This window comes from Aristolochia californica, unplaced genomic scaffold (assembly GCF_029961685.1).
Source record: "Aristolochia californica isolate CCGP_79_NKW_82.1479 unplaced genomic scaffold, dmAriCali1.0.hap1 SCAF_14, whole genome shotgun sequence".
Taxonomy (NCBI): domain Eukaryota; kingdom Viridiplantae; phylum Streptophyta; class Magnoliopsida; order Piperales; family Aristolochiaceae; genus Aristolochia; species Aristolochia californica.
In genome coordinates this window covers 26,733,753-26,751,948 of record NW_027181815.1, presented here as the reverse complement: position 1 = coordinate 26,751,948, position 18,196 = coordinate 26,733,753, and the positions used below count along the sequence as shown (strand labels likewise).

At 36.9% G+C, this 18,196-nt stretch overlaps 1 protein-coding gene and 1 non-coding gene across 5 annotated transcripts; one reads left to right on the top strand and one right to left on the bottom strand.

The window, feature by feature from the left end:
- The first annotated feature begins 2,345 nt into the window (after positions 1–2,345).
- Positions 2,346–2,427, top strand: TRNAS-AGA (transfer RNA serine (anticodon AGA)). The gene has a single exon. It is a non-coding gene; the product is annotated as a tRNA-Ser (tRNA).
- Positions 2,428–3,332: 905 nt separating this feature from the next.
- Positions 3,333–18,133, bottom strand: LOC137950499 (cyclin-dependent kinase E-1). Of its 4 annotated transcripts, none has more exons than XM_068796996.1 (16): positions 17,854–18,133; positions 16,808–16,918; positions 16,214–16,317; positions 16,056–16,098; positions 11,879–11,977; positions 11,401–11,470; positions 11,004–11,098; positions 10,865–10,898; positions 10,680–10,764; positions 8,710–8,787; positions 7,348–7,395; positions 7,226–7,258; positions 6,957–7,065; positions 4,435–4,647; positions 4,267–4,342; positions 3,333–3,633 (listed from the first exon to the last, which is right to left on the bottom strand). In XM_068796996.1, the coding sequence occupies exons 1-15, from the start codon at positions 18,067–18,069 to the stop codon at positions 4,268–4,270; spliced, it is 1,413 nt and encodes a 470-aa protein (XP_068653097.1). In that variant the 5' UTR covers positions 18,070–18,133; the 3' UTR covers positions 3,333–3,633; position 4,267. The 4 variants fall into 4 exon arrangements, with proteins under 4 accessions (XP_068653097.1, XP_068653096.1, XP_068653094.1 ...); XM_068796995.1 differs by lacking the exon at positions 3,333–3,633 and adding an exon at positions 3,650–3,936; XM_068796993.1 differs by lacking the exon at positions 3,333–3,633 and adding an exon at positions 3,979–4,154.
- Between the last annotated feature and the right edge of the window lie 63 nt (positions 18,134–18,196).

Genomic DNA, 18,196 nt, shown 5'->3' with positions numbered 1-18,196 from the left:
ATTTTGATGCTGTTCTATTCCTTTGTCAGCTCTCAGAGACTTAGTTGCTCATTTACACACATCAGAGAACAAAGAATAGATTGCACCTTCTTAAATGTCAGTTTATTGATACAAACGGTTTGGCTTTTTTTTTCTTTTTTGAAATGGTGGTTTGGCTTTTTATTGTTCATATCATCCAACTAATTAGAACTTTTATTACCAGTTTATGTTTGAACTTGCATCCTCTTTCCCGTGGTGACATTGGAACATTTTTTCAGGAGATTCTAGAAAAAAAAATTTCTCTTGTATTTGATTTCACATTCCGAGATTTGTAAATTTGGCAACAAAGAGGGAGTAATCTCTTGTTATTAGGGATTTACACCCTTTTCAAAAAAAAAAAAAAAAAAAAAAATTGAATCATGTTGGAAAAATATGATTCTATTACTACTTTCTTAAACCTTCATTTTTTATAGTAATTTTTTCAAGCTAATGATTATAAACTCCTAAACATATCAATAACTTAGATGCTAACTTTATCAAAAACTTCTTATCTATTCATGATGTTTTTTAGAATTTTTATTGTTTAAACAATTGTGGAATAAAACATACGGAGGTTTGAGGTCTGAAGTCCTTGGAATGCCTAAAAACATGTCATATAACCAAATGGCTGATCTAATATGAAAAATCATTTGGTGCAAAATGGTTATCTTAACCGTTTCACATATTTTACACCAAATGGTTTTTTGTATTGGATTAATCGTACATATAACCATATTAGTAATTAAGATGTTCCTCTCTAGTGGAATTAGTCTTCTTTGGGTTATGTGAATTCCTAATACATTAGACAACCCCCACCCCTCCAAAAAAAAAAAAAAACTAAATCAAGGTGACTTGCCACTGCCTCCCTAATCTTTGGCCCATGCTGATTTGAGTCTTAATAAAAAAAATAAAAGAAAACATATGCTCTTGCATATACCCATTTTAAGGGTATAGAGAATTGTGTGGATCTGCACATGATTTAGTGTTTGGTTTGAATAAGTTATTTAATGAAATTTTATTTGCTTCTTATAAGTTTCTCAACTATTAACCTTAACATTTCATGGAAATTTCTTAAATGTGAGTTATTAATGTTTCTCCATACAATCTTGACACCATGTTTTCCATTACCTATTCTAATAACTACAATTCTATCTTATATGATAATGAAGTTAGGTTTAAAATGAATCCCTCAAACTTGCTTTTCCCCATGATTTTAGAGACTATCCTATCTATGATTTCATTAAGTTCATAACCATACAAACTATTACATTCTTCAACATATTTCTTTGAAACAAAATATGACAATATGTCAGTAGTTCTACTTGTTATTTTGCATTGAAACTGGTTTTCTTTCCAAGTATGTCAATGTCAACCTGCACTATATACTTGTCCAATTAATAGAAGGACAAGTTTGGCTCAAATAAATTCAAAACAAATTCAATGTGATTACACCTGAAGACTGCAACTTGATGATAGGTTAATTACATTGATAATTAACATTTAGTACAGAAGGAGAGAAAGGAAAGAAGAGAATGTATTAAATCTTCTAGTTTACCATTTTTTTTTTAACATATTTGTTCTTTGATTCGTCCCATCTTCTGCAAGTCTGTCACTAGTGATATGCATTGGCAAAGATTACTGATACCCCAATTAAAGTCTGTGGATTACTCTCTCTCTCTCTCTCTCTCTCTGATGAACTGAACACAATCCTTTTTGCTGGTGATAACGATTCTTCATGCGATTTCAATAGGAAAAGCAGACCCTTCTGAAAGCAATTCATGAGCTTGAGTTGTTGCTGTCTCTCCGTGCTTGCCACAGTTAAAACTTTAAATTCTTCGATGATAAAGACGATACGCCACTGATTTTCCCCTCCCTTTTTCGTACGAAACTCAGTAGGGAAGAAACACAAGTGAGTAATGGGTTCTGATACCATGACAGTGCTTTTGAAATAATTGCAACAGGGAAGAGGAAGGTTTATTAAATTCGTTTTGACTGTTTCTGTAATTCCTTTCTGTAAAGTGAGAACGAAGATTGTACCCAGTACTACTTACTGTATGCGAAGATTATATAATCTTCTACTAGCTGAGGTTTGATTTGTGCTCTGGGTTAGCTTCTGTGAGTTGTTCCTGTCAGCTTTTACTTTCACTGGTGCAAATCCAGGAAGCTGTTAAACAAAAAAAGAATGACAACCGTTCTGAATCATTTTCCAGTCTCATAATAGTTGTTCTTCTTAGAGAAGAAGAGGAAGAGACATAAAGCCTGCAAATTTTTCCTTTTTCAGTTATGATTGTATTATCTTCGTTAGTGAAACCGGCTTTTCACAATCAGTGGTCGTGCCGGAGTGGTTATCGGGCATGACTAGAAATCATGTGGGCTCTGCCCGCGCAGGTTCGAATCCTGCCGACCACGACTATTTTACTCCAATTCTTTACTCACATTTTACACGCAATTTTCCATTTTTAAACCGTTACGTGATAATAATCCGGTAAATATTTTATTTTACTGAAAATTTATCGGATAAGTATAGTAATGTATGAGATTGATTATTAATATTTTTTAAAAAAAATACACTACTAACAAATCTATTTAATTTTCCTTAGAATTTTTTAAAATTTTCCATGTAATTTCCTACTAAGGCACTTATAATGACTTTTATCTGAAAGTTTCTTGAAAATGTGTATCGTAGGAAAAATATTTCTAGTTTTTCGTGAGATATAAATTGTCAACCAGGGGCACTAACAGGGCGTTAATGTTTGTCCATGTTTTGTTAACAAATACTGGTGCAGTACCGTAGCCAGTGGACAATTTAATAAACCAATATCAGTAAAAGTATTACAGCATTAATTATCCAATTCAACCAAGTCATTTTAGTGATCGGTAACAATGCCCTACTTGGCTCAGTTGATGACGATATCAACGTGGGCTCTGCCCGCGCAGGTTCGAATCCTGCCGACCACGACTATTTTACTCCAATTCTTTACTCACATTTTACACGCAATTTTCCATTTTTAAACCGTTACGTGATAATAATCCGGTAAATATTTTATTTTACTGAAAATTTATCGGATAAGTATAGTAATGTATGAGATTGATTATTAATATTTTTTTTAAAAAAAATACACTACTAACAAATCTATTTAATTTTCCTTAGAATTTTTTAAAATTTTCCATGTAATTTCCTAGTAAGGCACTGATAATGATTTTTATCTGAAAGTTTCTTGAAAATGTGTATCGTAGAAAAAATATTTCTAGTTTTTCGTGAGATATAAATTTTCAACCAGGAGCACTAACAGGGCGTTAATGTTTGTCCATGTTTTGTTAACAAATACTGGTACAGAACCGTAGCCAGTAGACAATTTAATAAACCAATATCAGTAAAAGTATTACAGCATCAATTATCCAATTCAACCAAGTCATTTTAGTGATCGGTAACAATGCCCTACTTGGCTCAGTTGATGACGATATCGACGTTAAACATCCGACTAGGTTTTACTTCTTGTATGATACCTGGGTTTGTAGATTTAACCAATTCAACCTCTTTAGATAAACCTGAGGCTGAGAGATGTCTTGGATTTTTACCTCCATCCCTACTTTGTAGTGTCTCAAATGTTTATCCTGCACAAAGGAAGTCTTAGAGAAGGACCGATTCACTAAGCCACACAGTTAAAGGGAGCAAATAGGTAATATCACTCTCATTTCTCCTGCTCAGGAGAAAATGTCATCTCATGAACTTTCCAGTGGATTTAATTCTTTCGATTTCTGAAGGGTCCAGGTCCTTTCACTTGTATGTAATTCTACTTTTCTCCACTTCCAATACCCTGTGCCACAAAATGAAGAACTAGCTGCAAGCTGAATTCTGCAGATGGCTCTTGACTGCTATGAAGAATGCATCTTCAAAACTCTATTTTGCAATCCAATCTAATCAAACAGGTGATTAAACAAGGAAAAACATAAATAAGATCATAATACATAGTCCATAGAAAGTGAATGGATCCAATTATGCTTTCATTTAATTAAATAATCCTGCACTCATATCCAGAATGTCTACAGGGTGGAGAATCAAATCCTGAATTAGTGAACATGAATTTCTGCCTACTGAAAATTCGAACAAGTGATGCTATTGGTACATATAATATCTACAGAAAACACTGCCACCCATCAATTTGGTCCTATCTCCACTAAGTGATGATTTGAAGTACACAGCATGTTATTTACACTTGTAGATCCCTTAAACTGGTAAGAACAAACCTCAAAAACGCTTTCTCTGCTGAGGAGGATATCCAGTGTTTTGCATTCCCATGCCGGGAGGATCCTTTCGTTTCATCTATTAAAGAAAAGACATAAGAGGTTCATGCTAAAATGAAAAACCCAAATAAAGACATCAAATAAAATCACTATGATATTTGAGTATATCACCTGATGTGGATGAGCTTGAGGTGCTGGGCCTCGTTGCATTGGGATGCTGCCAGGATTGAGACCACCCATGCCTGCTTGGGAAGCAAGATTGAAAGCTGTCATCCCCGCAGCTGGCATTCCCCGCATTCCAACTATGGGCATCTGCCGTGGAACTGGCCTTGGAGCCACAACAGATGCAGCTGACACACTTCCAGGAACTGAGTTCCCAGATGCCTGAAACAAAAATCACCTCTTAGCAAAACTCTCAAAACAGTTGAAAATTTTAAAAACCAAAACCCATAAAACATGAAATAATACACAACCATCGTCTCTTGAAAGGAGAAGCATATGAAGATTATTCCAATTAACTAAAGTTGGCAGCTTCTCTCGCTAAAAATACGGTGACCATGCAATCCCTCGTTATCACAAGACCCCTCCCTAGTTTGTTCCTCTTGCTTGTGCTTGTTGACCTAGGTTGACTCACATCCCAGATTTTAATGATAACAAAATTTAAGCTATTGAACTAATATTTGCAATTCAAACATTTCATATGTATTTCCTTCAAGAGGCACAAATTTAAGGTCTATGAAGAAGAACAGGCAAAACCAACACCAAAACCTTGTGCAAAATAAAGTGTCAAGTCGTTTTGAAAAGCACCTACGAAGAGAGCTTGAAGATTTGAAGATCTAGAGTCAAATAGAAAAATCTCAAGAACTCCAGCTTTATAAGAAGATAGTGTGGCAGATCCACCTAACAGCAGCAGAAACAGGGCTGTCCCTTGAGGACAGTTAGTTACAGGAATAAGGGACTAAAGAGGAAGGAGCTGACAGGAAGCGGGTGAGAAGAAATTGGCAGAGAGAAGGGAGGCTTCCAGACCCTCGAAGTCTGGGCAGGATCATCTTCATCAGCTCGGTTACAACAGATAAGCCTTCTGTAACGTCAGTCTCCAACAAATTTCTAAACACTGCCAAATTCCAAACACAATCAATAAATTTTTTGTAAAGTTTCAGGTAAATTTGTCATTAATTTTAAAGAAAATTTAGTTTCCAAAAAATTAAAAATAATGTAGGGGGAAGTTCCCTCCATCTGTATGAAAGTGAGGAGGCTTCCCCCACCTTTTTTTTCTCTCAAACAGAGGGGGCAACAACATTGGAACCCTCTGTCCACAAAAAAATGTACACACAGAGGAAGGAGTTCCTCTCTCCCAGTTCTCTTGTCCACCAGATGGCAAAGCTCTCCCACTGAGCAAAAAAGAGAGGGGGAGAGGCTCTGCTGTCCCCTTTCTTTGCTCAACAGGAGGGATGAGAAGGTAGCCCCTACCCTCCCTTAGCTTCTTCCTTGTGTATAAGAAAAAAAAATTAATACTTTATAAAAAAAGGAATATTTTTTGAAATGTTACTGTTAAATTGGGTCCAAGGCCCTATCCCAAAATGACTAATCAACTTAGGAAACCTCTTTACCAACTAATAAACTCAAGATCTTTATACTCACTAATCTATATGGGACTATTCCTTAATACTCCCCCTCACGTGTAGACCCTTTTTTGTGGCTCTACAAGTGGATAATTTAGGAGTAGGCTCTACAAGTGGGTAATTTAGAAGTAGGCAGTTTAGGTGTAGGCCCTCTTTTTTGTGGCTCTACAAGTAGATAGTTTAGGTGCAGGCCCACATATAAGTACCCGCTCTGATACCATGTTAAATTGGGTCCAAGGCCCTATCCCAAAATGACTAGCCAACTTAGGAAACCTCTTTACCAACTAATAAATTCAAGATCTTTATACTCACTAATCTATGTGGAACTATTCCTTAACAGTTACTAATTTTATTTTTCCTATTAAGATTTAGTATTGGTTGTCAACTGTCCATTAGATTTGAGTTATAAGGCCATGTTTAAAAATATTACACCTGGCAGGCCCCATTAGGAAATAGGGCATCCAAGAGAGCCATATTTGGAAATTAAACATAATATTATAGCCATTTTTCCTTTCTCTTTGTTTCACTGAAATTTGATCATACCATCCGACGTGAACAGATAATATACTGAGATCTAGACAAAGTAGGGGCAAAAGTTACCAAGTATTTTTTATATGAACACTCTTTACCACCTGTGATCTCTGTAGAAAACAGATTGGATAGTCAAGAATGTGTCTAGTAAAAGAGAGAGCACCATTGGCCTTTACCAGTACTCTTCCACTGATTGACCAGCAATGTGAATCTTATAGTGGGGCTTATGTTGAATTCCCAGCAATATGATTTTTTTAAAACTTCAAACATGACATTTAATGGCACACATCCTGTCTTACCAAATGTATATCATCCCACGCAACATATATAACTCTTTCTACTATACACTTTCTATAAGTAAAAAGCAATCCGCCGAGCACTTATCTAGCTCAATGGCCACATAGGGAGGTGTTTCTAGTTTGAGGTATTGGATTCAAATCTCACTGGGGAAAAGGTTGTGGCTTAGTATGTGTGTATAATTAAGATTATAAACAAAAATGTACGTCACATGCACTTTTATGAGTAAAAGCAATAAGATACCGGTTGCGAAGGCTGTACACTAGTTGTTCCCTCAAAATCAGTGGCGGTGTCAACTGGTCGAGCAGGGTAGTTGATAACTCTTTCTCCCGGTTGGCTAGGTACAAGGGCACTGTGTCAAAACAAAAAAATGAGCTTGTTGAAGTACATTAAAGTATCCCACTTGCAAGCCAAGCATATAAGCCATCAAAGAGAAGTAGGTTAACAACAGTTTCATTTGCTAATTGCAAATAGTAACTTCCTGTGGGGGCACAAAATCCCAAAATCCTTACTTGCGCCCTGGCAGAGGATCCATACGGAAATACCTGTGAGTTTAAGAGAGTAATAAACTGTGTTAAGGAACAAAACATAAACACATTAAATGAAAATAGCACATGAAAATTTGAAGTATTACTCATGCTCTAGAGCTTGTGCTGCAGTTATTCGCTTCCTTGGATCATATCTGCACATGAAGGAAAAATATTAACTTTCACTATGGCATTATATGCTTCACAGAATTGGCACTGAAATGAAAAATATGATAATTGCCCTTAGATCCTGGGAACTGCACAAGGCATCACAAGGCAACTTGATATTAAGTGTAACAAGATACTTGCAGGAGTGAGAAGGCTGAAGAATTAAACTACAAAAAGTAAGAAAACTGCAGAGGATATCCTGAATCCGTTACTTCTGCATGATAACGCATATTATCCACTCCACAGGCAATCTCGTTTTAACTTCTTTCTTTTTTTCTATGTGGAACCCCATAATCTGATGAAACTTTTTTTAAATGTTGAAATCCCATAACTTGGTGACACTTGAACCCACCTCATACTAGAAATTCCCCCATGTGGCCGTTGAGCCAAAGGCCCAATCCTTTAATTTGGTGAGACTTGAACCCAATGTCTCACTTGAAACCCCCATGTTGAGTCAAAGGCCCAATCCATTAATTTGGTGAGACTTGAACCCTATATATCACTTGAAACCCCCATGTTGAGCCAAAGGCCCAACAGCTCCGTGTTCTAATTTCACAAAGAAGAATGGGTTTGCACTGTGAGCAAAATCCTCATATTTTTTCTTTCCACATTATTCTTTTAGTTTGTATTTAACGGTCTATGTTTAGATGCAATAAACTATTTCCAGACCCAGTAACAAGAAGGTTTAAACAAAGATACCACTTAAACATTTATATTTTTAAAGTATGATCAAAGAGGAGGCTACAGACGATGCACAGAGGAGCAACTGCAAAACAAGAACAAACTAAAACAACAAAAAGAAAAAAAATCAGAATATAAATAGGAATCAACAGTTCGAAATAACAAACAACTATAGACGGCAGAGTGGTTCCTCCTCTGGCCAGCCCATCTGCAGCCATGCTGACCAATGTAGGAGTACGAGTATGAGTTCGAGGTGGTGGACAATGATTGCATGATATCATTGATCTCTACTATTTGGGGAAAAGAGACTCAATGGACTGTTTTAATTGCACCTTGTAATCACCACAATATGTGGGGCTAAACTCATGCCTTCTGGATACTTTCATTCCAAACCTCAGTCTTTTAAGCTTCCAATTTGGGTTCCTCCACTGTTTGGGTCACGCTATCCCGTTTGTTATGACCCCACAGTGCTTCCAGTATACCAATCAATTTTGTTCCCAAATCATAATATGCAAAAAGCATTTTCGCTTTTTTACTTCTACAATAAAATAAACCTTGATATCCTTTATCTTTCCTACTATATGCATCAGGAGAGTTCAACAAGAACTCAAAAAACTTACTCGAGCATTTTTGAGAGAAGATCATAAGCAGGACTCTTCTGAGAGAGATGAACCACACTACAAAGACCTGGATTATCACTGTTTATGCAAAAAGAAAAAAAGAACTGATATGAATTACTGAACATGCAATAGAAACCATAAAGATTTTGTGTGTGTTAAATGAATAAAGAGGTAAACAATCAAGTGGTTATGCTAGCAGCAATAAAATTGATTGGGTAAAGACACAGTCCCTAAAAGACGAATTCAGGGCCAAAAACTTCTCAACAACAGGGGAAGCTTCTGCTAGTAAATGCATCAATCCACCAAGTTCATAAGTGCTGTGGTTCGGCATTGGCATGAGAAATTATCTCATTGGAAATTCCATGTTGGTCCAGTCTCGTATTTGAGTGGTCCTCTTCTATCGTACCTATCTGAAATATCATGTTGACTACCTTGATGTTGACCAACCCATAAAGGCAAGAGTGGTTCAAATAATATAACATAAACTACTTGTAAGCTGGAAAACATTGCTGGTAAAAAGATTAAAAGAAATTAACAAATGTATACAACTTAAGATACTTGGAGTTTACATGGTTCACCATAATTATAAATCACACACTCTACTCAAGGTTATATAACTGACCCTGTGAAGTGTCCTGGTCCAGTTGAATGCAATTCAACCAGGTCAGACACCACATGACCCCAAATGACATCGTGTGACATTATATCTTTTTTCGAAATTTAGAAAGGTTAGAGGAAAACTCCTCAAACTCCACGATGGGGAGAGAGGGGACTGATGGGGAGAAAGGGGGCTCCGCCACACCTTCCCCTGTCTTTCCGCTGAGGGAGGATCTCTCCACCAGTCCTGTGCGCCTACAGATACAGCTGGAGCTCCCTCACCGTCCTATCTACATAGTCAAAGAGAAGAAGGGCAGACCAGTTTGAGCTGGGAAAATTTGGCATGATTTGCCAATCAAACCACTAAAATTGACCAGGTCAAGACAATTTTTAGCCTGTCCCCGAATTATAAGGCCCAAACAAGAGGCTTCTTGTTGATACATACACAATGTTAATGGTAATAAAAACGATAATAAGAATATTAGTGAAAAACAAATAGAAAAATAAGAAGTGGGAGAAGAAAAATCATCAATTGGTTTCTTTAGTTTGCCAACTACAAGATTATCAAGCAACAACTCTATATTTACAAATCTAATCAGCGGAAGCAGATGATAATATTAAAGCAGAGCAAACTCAACATAGGTCTACAATAAGGCACTTGCCAAAAAATTAACTATAATAAATTAGGCCTACAAAAAGAAAATAACTGGCATAATTTCCAGTGTTAACTCTTGAGTTTTAATTGAAATTTTCAAACTCAATAAGTTTGCAAAGATTTCCTACAGGAACTAAATTTTCAATGATTTTTGAATCATGGAGGGAAGGGCCTTGGACCCAACTTCACATGGTACTAGAGCGGGTACTCATATGTGGACCTACGCCTAAATTATCCCACTTGTAGAGGTTCAAAAGAGGGTCTACACCTAAACTATCCACTTGTAGAGCCACAAAAGAGGGCCTTCACCTAAACTATCTACTTGTAAAGCCACAAAAAAAAGAGGGCCTACACCTAAAACTATCCACTTGTAGAGCCACAAAAAGTGAGCCTACACCTCGACTTGTAGAACTAAAAAAAAAGGCTTACACCTAAACTATCCACTTGTAGAGCCACAAAAAGAGGGTCTACACCTAAAATTAACCACTTGTAGAGCTACAAAAGAGGGCCTACACCTAATTATCCACTTGTAGAACTACAAAAGAGGGTCTACACGTGAGGAGAAGTGTTAAGGAATAGCCCCACATGGATTAGTGAGTACAAAGATCTTGAGTTTATTAGTTGAGAAAGAGGCCTCCTAAGTAGGCTAGTCATTTTGGGATGGGCTTTGGACCCAATTTTAAAGATCTCATTTTAACTAGATAAGCAGGGGATTTACTATTTATGCGCTTGGATCTGTTGTTGATCTGATTGCCAGTGAGGAAGGTTCACAAGAGAGGGCCACTTCTCTTGTGTGGGATGTCCTGCAATAAGAAAGTGACAAATGTTAACCGTTACAAAATTTGAAGAAACAGACTGACCCCAGCAATGGTATTAACAAATAAACACAAAATGCCTTCTTACCCAACACCTTGAATATTTTGTCAAGTTGATCAAGCTGCAACAGTTTTAATGTTATAAGAAAGTTTATAGCAATGATAAAGGCTACTCGCAAAAGGCAAACAAAAATTTTCATGCTTGAAGTTAAATAAAATCCTCATACCTGAAATGGATTAGGAGTTGCTTTGACTTCAACCCCTTGGAATAGTGGCTTCAGTGTCAACAACTCAGCAAAAATGCAACCAACAGCCCACATGTCTAATTTCCAATTAAGGATGCTTTGCATTTGAATGGTAGATGACTTAATAAAGGAATCAAACAGAAGTTAAGATGCAGGTCAATTCCCTCACAACAAGAAAGAAGAAATGCAAACTACTGAACAACAAGAACAAAAGAAAAAAACATGCTACTTGGAACAAGGGAGCAATCAACCACAATACCCAGAACATCAGGGCCACCTCCAACTAAGCAAGACACCAAAGAGGAGAAGAGGCAGCAATTCTAGGGTAGACATCTGTCTATTCTCATAAATTCTCTTTTCTACTCATTACAATGGATACCAACAGAACTTGTATAATGCTTGGCCCCAAGTAGCAGTTCGGGTGCTCGATACCAAATAGTCACCACGACCTATCATATGCACAGTTCATTTGTAAGTCTTCTGTCGGAGTACAAACCCATTTGGTATTTCGATTAGCCACAGCTCCCATTAGATAGTAAAATATTTATATTGAAGAAGAATTTGACTAAATCAAAGGATTATATACTTCTCAACTTGTCAACTATATTTTTATTTTACCCTCTAGACATTTCACTAATATGTTTGATAAAACTAGCAAGAAAGATTTTAAGAATGGGTCAGTTTTATTAATTTGGAGTCTTTTCAACTTTTGCAATGATGTTTCAGATCAGCTCAGCGTCAAACATTTTGTCTAAGTGGGAACCATCTGTGCATCCCTGCCAAAATCCTTCCTACTTTTATTCTAGATTTAAAAAGAAAAAGAAAATGTCACTCTCTGAGCCAATAAAATTCAGTACCCCATTTTCAGATAGAGGCTTTAAGGGAGCATTATATATTCTGGCAAGCCCAAAATCAGCAATTTTTACAACTCCCTGCTCGTCTCCCTCACCCATAACCTGTAGAATCAGGAAGAGGTTAATATAAGACCAAGCAAAATTTTAACTAACATGAAAAAACCAGACAGCGCAGTGATGGATCAGGACTGGGTGGACTTCCACTGGCTATTATCTGGTTGACAAGAATTTAACAAAGACTGACTTACCCAGACCCCAAATGCCAGGTTTGAAACCAATCCACTAATCTTTAAAATCGTAATAACATAGTAATAAGGAAAAAAAAGATATGAACCTGATCCCAAGTTGAGTGTTACATACTTAGCCAACCATTAGGAACTTACATTTCATCTCTTCCTCTTCCATACCTTTACCCAATCATCTCCATACATACTTGATGTTAATTTCTGCTTCTTTTTTTACATAAAACAACAAAATGGATATGTTGTTGTAAATGTAGTGCAAATATAACAACGTTGTAAAGATTACAACTTCTCAGACCAGTGAAAAAATTGGGTGCAGCCACCTCTTGGTTGGACACAAATCAAACTTCCATCCTATAATAGTAATAATCAGAACAACAAAGAGGAAAGAAAGGGATAATAAATAAATTTTGGTTTTTTTCTTCTAAATAATGGATTCGACTTACAATGAATTCAAAGTGAGCACATATAGAGGACTAAGATTTCAAGTTTCTAAGTCATATCCACGGACAAATAAAAGGAGAAGAAGTTTGGACATATATATATAAGAGAAGAGGGTTGGGCTTGAGTCAGACTGATAATTTGAAGGCTGACATCACCAGAAGGGTTTAGGGCTTAGGGTTAAAGGTTTTGGGTTTAGAGTCACTGGAAGGCTGACATCAACATATCTTTTGCCATATTTTGGAAGTTTATGACTGAATTTACTCTCATTTCAGGCTTGATATATGTTGTTGCTGCATATTTGAATTTCTAATCAAACCCTATTGTTTTTAAGTGAGGCCCACATGGTCTCAGCAGGTATCTAAGTGTGGTGAAGCTATTCGTTGCGTGTATCGTTGTTGTTTGTGCTTATGGCTAATTCCGATGAAATAATTACTCCATCAAGGGAATTTGGAGGTTCTAAAGCAAAAGACACTATTCTAATTACTACGGAGAGGTTGAATGGACAGAATTATCTTAATTGGTCTAAGCCAGTTCATATCTACCTTAAGGCCAAAAGAAAGTCAAAATTTAGTGGAGATAACCCACCAGTTCTTATTACAGATGATTGGGAAGCAAAGGATAGCCAAGTCATGACCTGTTTACTTAGTAGTATAGATTCAAAACTGAGAATTCAGATTATGAACTGTGAGACAGCCAAGGAAATGTGGATATCCTCAGAAGCATTATATGCACAGGAAAGCAATTTATCTCGAGTGCATGAGTTATATGGTAAACTTTTCATCCTTAAACGAAGTCAAAGAACAGTTACTGACTACTACAATGAAGTACAGAGCATCCTGCAAGAAATTAGAATCATCGATGAAAAGGAACTTTGAAAGCCCCAGGGACAGATACATGTTGCAAAACTTTTAGATGGGTTGTGACCAGACTTTGATGCAGTCAAAGCTCAATTGCTTGCTTCAGTTGACATTCCATCACTTTTTGCTGCCTTTAACAAAGTTAATGCATGCAGAGACAGCAATTATGTCCAAGGGAAGTAAAGAAGTTAGAGGTGTTAAGGCAGCTGCACTTAATATTGTTGGTCAATCAGAATTGGTTGAGGTCGTGATGGAAATGTCAGAGGCAAAGGCCAAGATGGCTCGAGTAGAGGAGTAGGCCGAAGTGATGGCAAAGGTGACAGAAAGTGTGTTCATTGTGGATGCACAAATCATTTTTCCAATAAGTGTTGAAGTATGTTTGGCAATCCCACATGAGTCATCTCCTTGGTTCATGACAACCCTGAGTCCTCTGTTTTCCAGATGCTCCTGATGAGTTGCAACAACCTGTCCAATGCATTGCTTAGTTGACTCATCTTCCTCCTCAACATTTGTAGCTAGGCCTACACTTCCTACTGCTACCCTTGCTAGTTCAGGTACGTCTGCCTTACATGTGCGTCCTATGTCTTCCTAGGTTATTGACTCAGGAGCCTCCACCCCTATGTTAGGTATGTCATCCTTGTGTACTTATTTGAGTGAATCATCAGTTGACTTGGTGATGGGTTTGTATCTTCTGTTTAGGGAGTGGACAATTGCACCTACCCCATTGATGTCACTTAAATTTCTGTTGTTTGCTCCTACATTTCCACTTAATTTGTTGTCGATTAGTCAACTTAGAAAGTTTATGAATTGTTCAATGACTTTTTATCCCTTTCATTGTGTATTTCAGGATCTCACGACGAGGAGAATAATTGGTTTCACATGTGAGAGTGAAGAACTATATCACTAGAAGGCTCTCCACAGTAGTCTTCACTTGCATTTCATGGTGCAATTTCAAACTTTTCAATGGCATTTACATTTAGGACATCCTTCTCCAACGAAGTGGTTGAACGATTTCCTTCTTTTCCTTCAAGTTTTCCGTTTAAGTGTGAATCGTATCAATTGGGCAAACATCATCAAACTACATTTCCTTTGAGTAAAAAAAAACCAGTAGTTAGTTTGAGATTGTTCATTCAGATATATGGGAAACTTGTCTTGTCTCTACTATTTTTTGGTATAAGTACTTTGTTTTTTTATTGATGACTTTAGTTGTACTACTTGGGTGTATCTCCTACCTCAGAAATCAAAAGTATTTAATTTCTCAGTTTTATAATGAAATCAAGACATAATTTGATGTATATCTGACAACATATTGAAATTTATGAATCAAAAGTTTGATGTCTTTTACCAGAATCATGGTATAAATCATATGTCTTCACTCCACAACAAAATGGAGTAACCGGGCGTAAAAATTGTCATCTTTTGGAAGTTGCATGCACATGCTTATACATATGCATGTTTCCAAGTCATATTGAGGTGATACAGTGCTTACTGCATATTTTCTTATCGACAGGATGCCTTCTTTAGTACTTGAAGGTAAAATTCCTATACAAAGTTTGATTCCGCCAACTACTTTGTTTTCTCTATCCCCTTGCATTTTTTAGAGTGTTTGCTTTGTACATGTCTTTGGTTATTCTAAGGATGAATTGTCTCCTTGTACAGTTAAATGTGTTTTTTTGGGGTACTCTCAGACATATAAGGGAAACAAATGTTTTTGCCCATCCACGAGAAAGACATTTGTATCCGCTAATGTGACATTTTACGAAGATGTTCCTTTCTTCTCTACATCCGATACAAAGTTTACTCTGTCCTTCACAAATCCAGGTATAGTTGCTCCTACTCCTGTGGAAGATGCTCTTAGTCCGCCACAATCTATCACTGTGGAAAAGCCCTTACAGGTATATCACCAACAGTAATCCACTTAGCAATAAGCCAAGGTTTCCTTTCTCTTGCCTATTCCAAAATTTTCTTCGCTTAGAGATCCTAAGGTAATTGATTTACATTTTCCTATTGCTATCATTAGGGTGTATATATATCCTTCTGGTGGGTCTATGGTCCAGTTTTTATCCTGTTTAGAGGTGTAGTTAGGTAGTAATAAGGAGTTATGTGTAAGAGGGATAAATATGTAATTTTCTCTCAAACTCACTTATGTTAATAAGAAGAAACAGGGGTCGAATTCTAACCCCAACAAGAGCTCTCCTCTACGCTCTCTTTCAGCAACTATCTTCTCCCTTTTCTTCTTCCTGTCTTCTCTCATTCATCTATTCCTCATTTATTTTCAGGCCAGAATAGGAAGAGATGAAATGTAAAATATCAACTGAAATCTAATGACTATATTATCAAAAAAAGTGCATTTAGCTTACATATAACTTGAGTCTATATTCCTTCTTTCCTACATACATGTAAATAAGAAGAACCATTTGAGGTCTGACTTTTCATGCAAGTGTACAATGACCTGTGGGATCAACACTGTAGACTTGGACCCAAACTGATCAAATAGTTGGTTTTAGAACAACAGAAACAAACCAGACTATAAACTGATCCCAGCTGGGTCATACAGGGAAACTAGCAGTTTGGATCCAGGTCAAGTTCACAGGTCAGGTGAAGACCTCAATGGCTTACCAAGATTTAGATAGATACCAGTATGTTTGACGGCTTTAGGTCTCTGTGAATAATCCAATTACTGCAAGCAAAAGCTCCCAGAAATCAATTATAAAAGATGATCAGCATATAAATTTCAAAGAACCAATAAGCAACTTGGAAATCAAGTATGAAAAGACATTGGAGTTCAGACTTACCTATGGAGATAGTTTAGTCCATTGAGTAGCTGCCACAATAATGACTTGACTGTATACTGATTTATACACTGGTTCACCTTTTCCCTGTGGTGTCTAATAATTTCCTGTGGCAAGACTAGTAGTTAGTGACTAAAATTTGTAACTCGAACTTGTTTCATTAGATTGTCAAGTTCCAGTTGCAGGACCATGCAACCACTTAATTGCTAAAAATATAATTGAACTTATCACTTTAAGTAAAGCTATAACTACGGGCACTGGCAGCCCCAATTCAGCCTATCTCCGTACAGATGAAACTCAAATATACAGCTTTAATGTCTTCTCTGGCCCCAGCTTAATACAGAACCATTTGAGTGCCTCTTGAGTGTATTTTTTGAGTTAGAGATAACAAAGGGCTCTACACAGTGACCTACACTTAAATTCAAGCAGCTATCTCTGTAGAATTCGTAGAGGTCAAGTGGTGCATGAAAGAGTAACAAGTTTAAGAAACCCCTATCAGAACTACTCATAAAAAGAAACAAACAAAAGCAATTCTTAGAGAATGCAAATTTATTCTAGGACAAAAAAGTAATAGATTATACTGATAATTGCACTTACATAGAGATCATGTTCAGCATAGTCAAAAGCTAGATGCAGTGACATGTCAGCATGGTTAATATGCACATTCACAAGTTTGACCACATTTTCATGCGAGATTTCCCTCAGCAGCTGCAGCATCAACACGCATGTTAGATAATGAAAGAATAAAAAGTTTATGTTTGAAACTTCAGCGAATTTTATGTATCATTATTACCATATATGTGGCCATTCAAAAAGAAAAATTGTTACCATATATGTTTGACATCCAACAACATAAACAAATTCCATTTTCCTATAATAGGCATAAAACACTCTTTCGAGTGCCCCACTTATCAGTCTGCCACTGACTCAATTTTGTCAGACAAGAGAAAGCAATCAATTTAGTCCTTCCATTCAAAACGGCATACCAAAAGAGAGTACCACTAACAAGCTGCACCAGAAAACCCCACAGGGAACCTAATAGCTTTCTGTAACAGTTTGGGGACCGGTGATAAATATTGAATTTCTGTACTGAGTTGTTTATCTGACACTGATCCTACATTATTCTCTCTCTTTATTTCCCTCTACAAACCCTTCAGTAAATCTCTTCCACACCTAGAAAGTTTAAACTATAAACATGATATAGGCGCCCAAACATGGGAAGGTAACACAATGCCGAAGATGACAATATATTTAAAAAGTGTTTACCGCTTCAATCTAGGTAATAACAAAGAAGAAATGCAATTCTTACAATAACAAAAGACAAAACACTCAGAAACACCTGATGGAGGAAAAATGACAGAATGAAACTAGAAACGTTTCAATTATAATGAAAGTAACAAAAGACACTCAGAAACACCTGATGGAGGAAAGATAACAGACTGAAACTAGAAATGGCTCAAATAGAGTCATTCAACAACCACGGTCAAATTAAATAATACCCAAATTCAACGAAACCGCTAATAATGGAGTTGATTGCTGATTATGAAAAATCTCATATCAGTAGATAAGCTTTCAAATAGATTTTGAAAATCAAAATCGACTAACGAATTTTTCAATTCACCGATGAAAAGGGCATGAAGTACCATGATCTCTCTAATGGCAGTGGGAGAGACGCCATCTCCATCTTTGGACTGCTTAAACTTCTTTATCGCGACGCACTTTCCTCGATTTCCTGGCAGCTTGCACCTTGCCAGAAACACGAGACCGTAGGTTCCTTCCCCAATCTTCCCAACGAGATCGTACTGCTGCAGCCATGGGGGTCGATTGCCACCGGCGCTACGGTTGCTTCCGTCGCCCATCTCGGAGCACTGCACCCAAGGCCCCAACAGTCACGGATGCTACCCGAAGACTTTTGGATTTTTTATGAGCTATTTTTCTGCGTAGTGACTAGGGAAAGCTGGGCCACGAGGAATTCACTTCCATGCT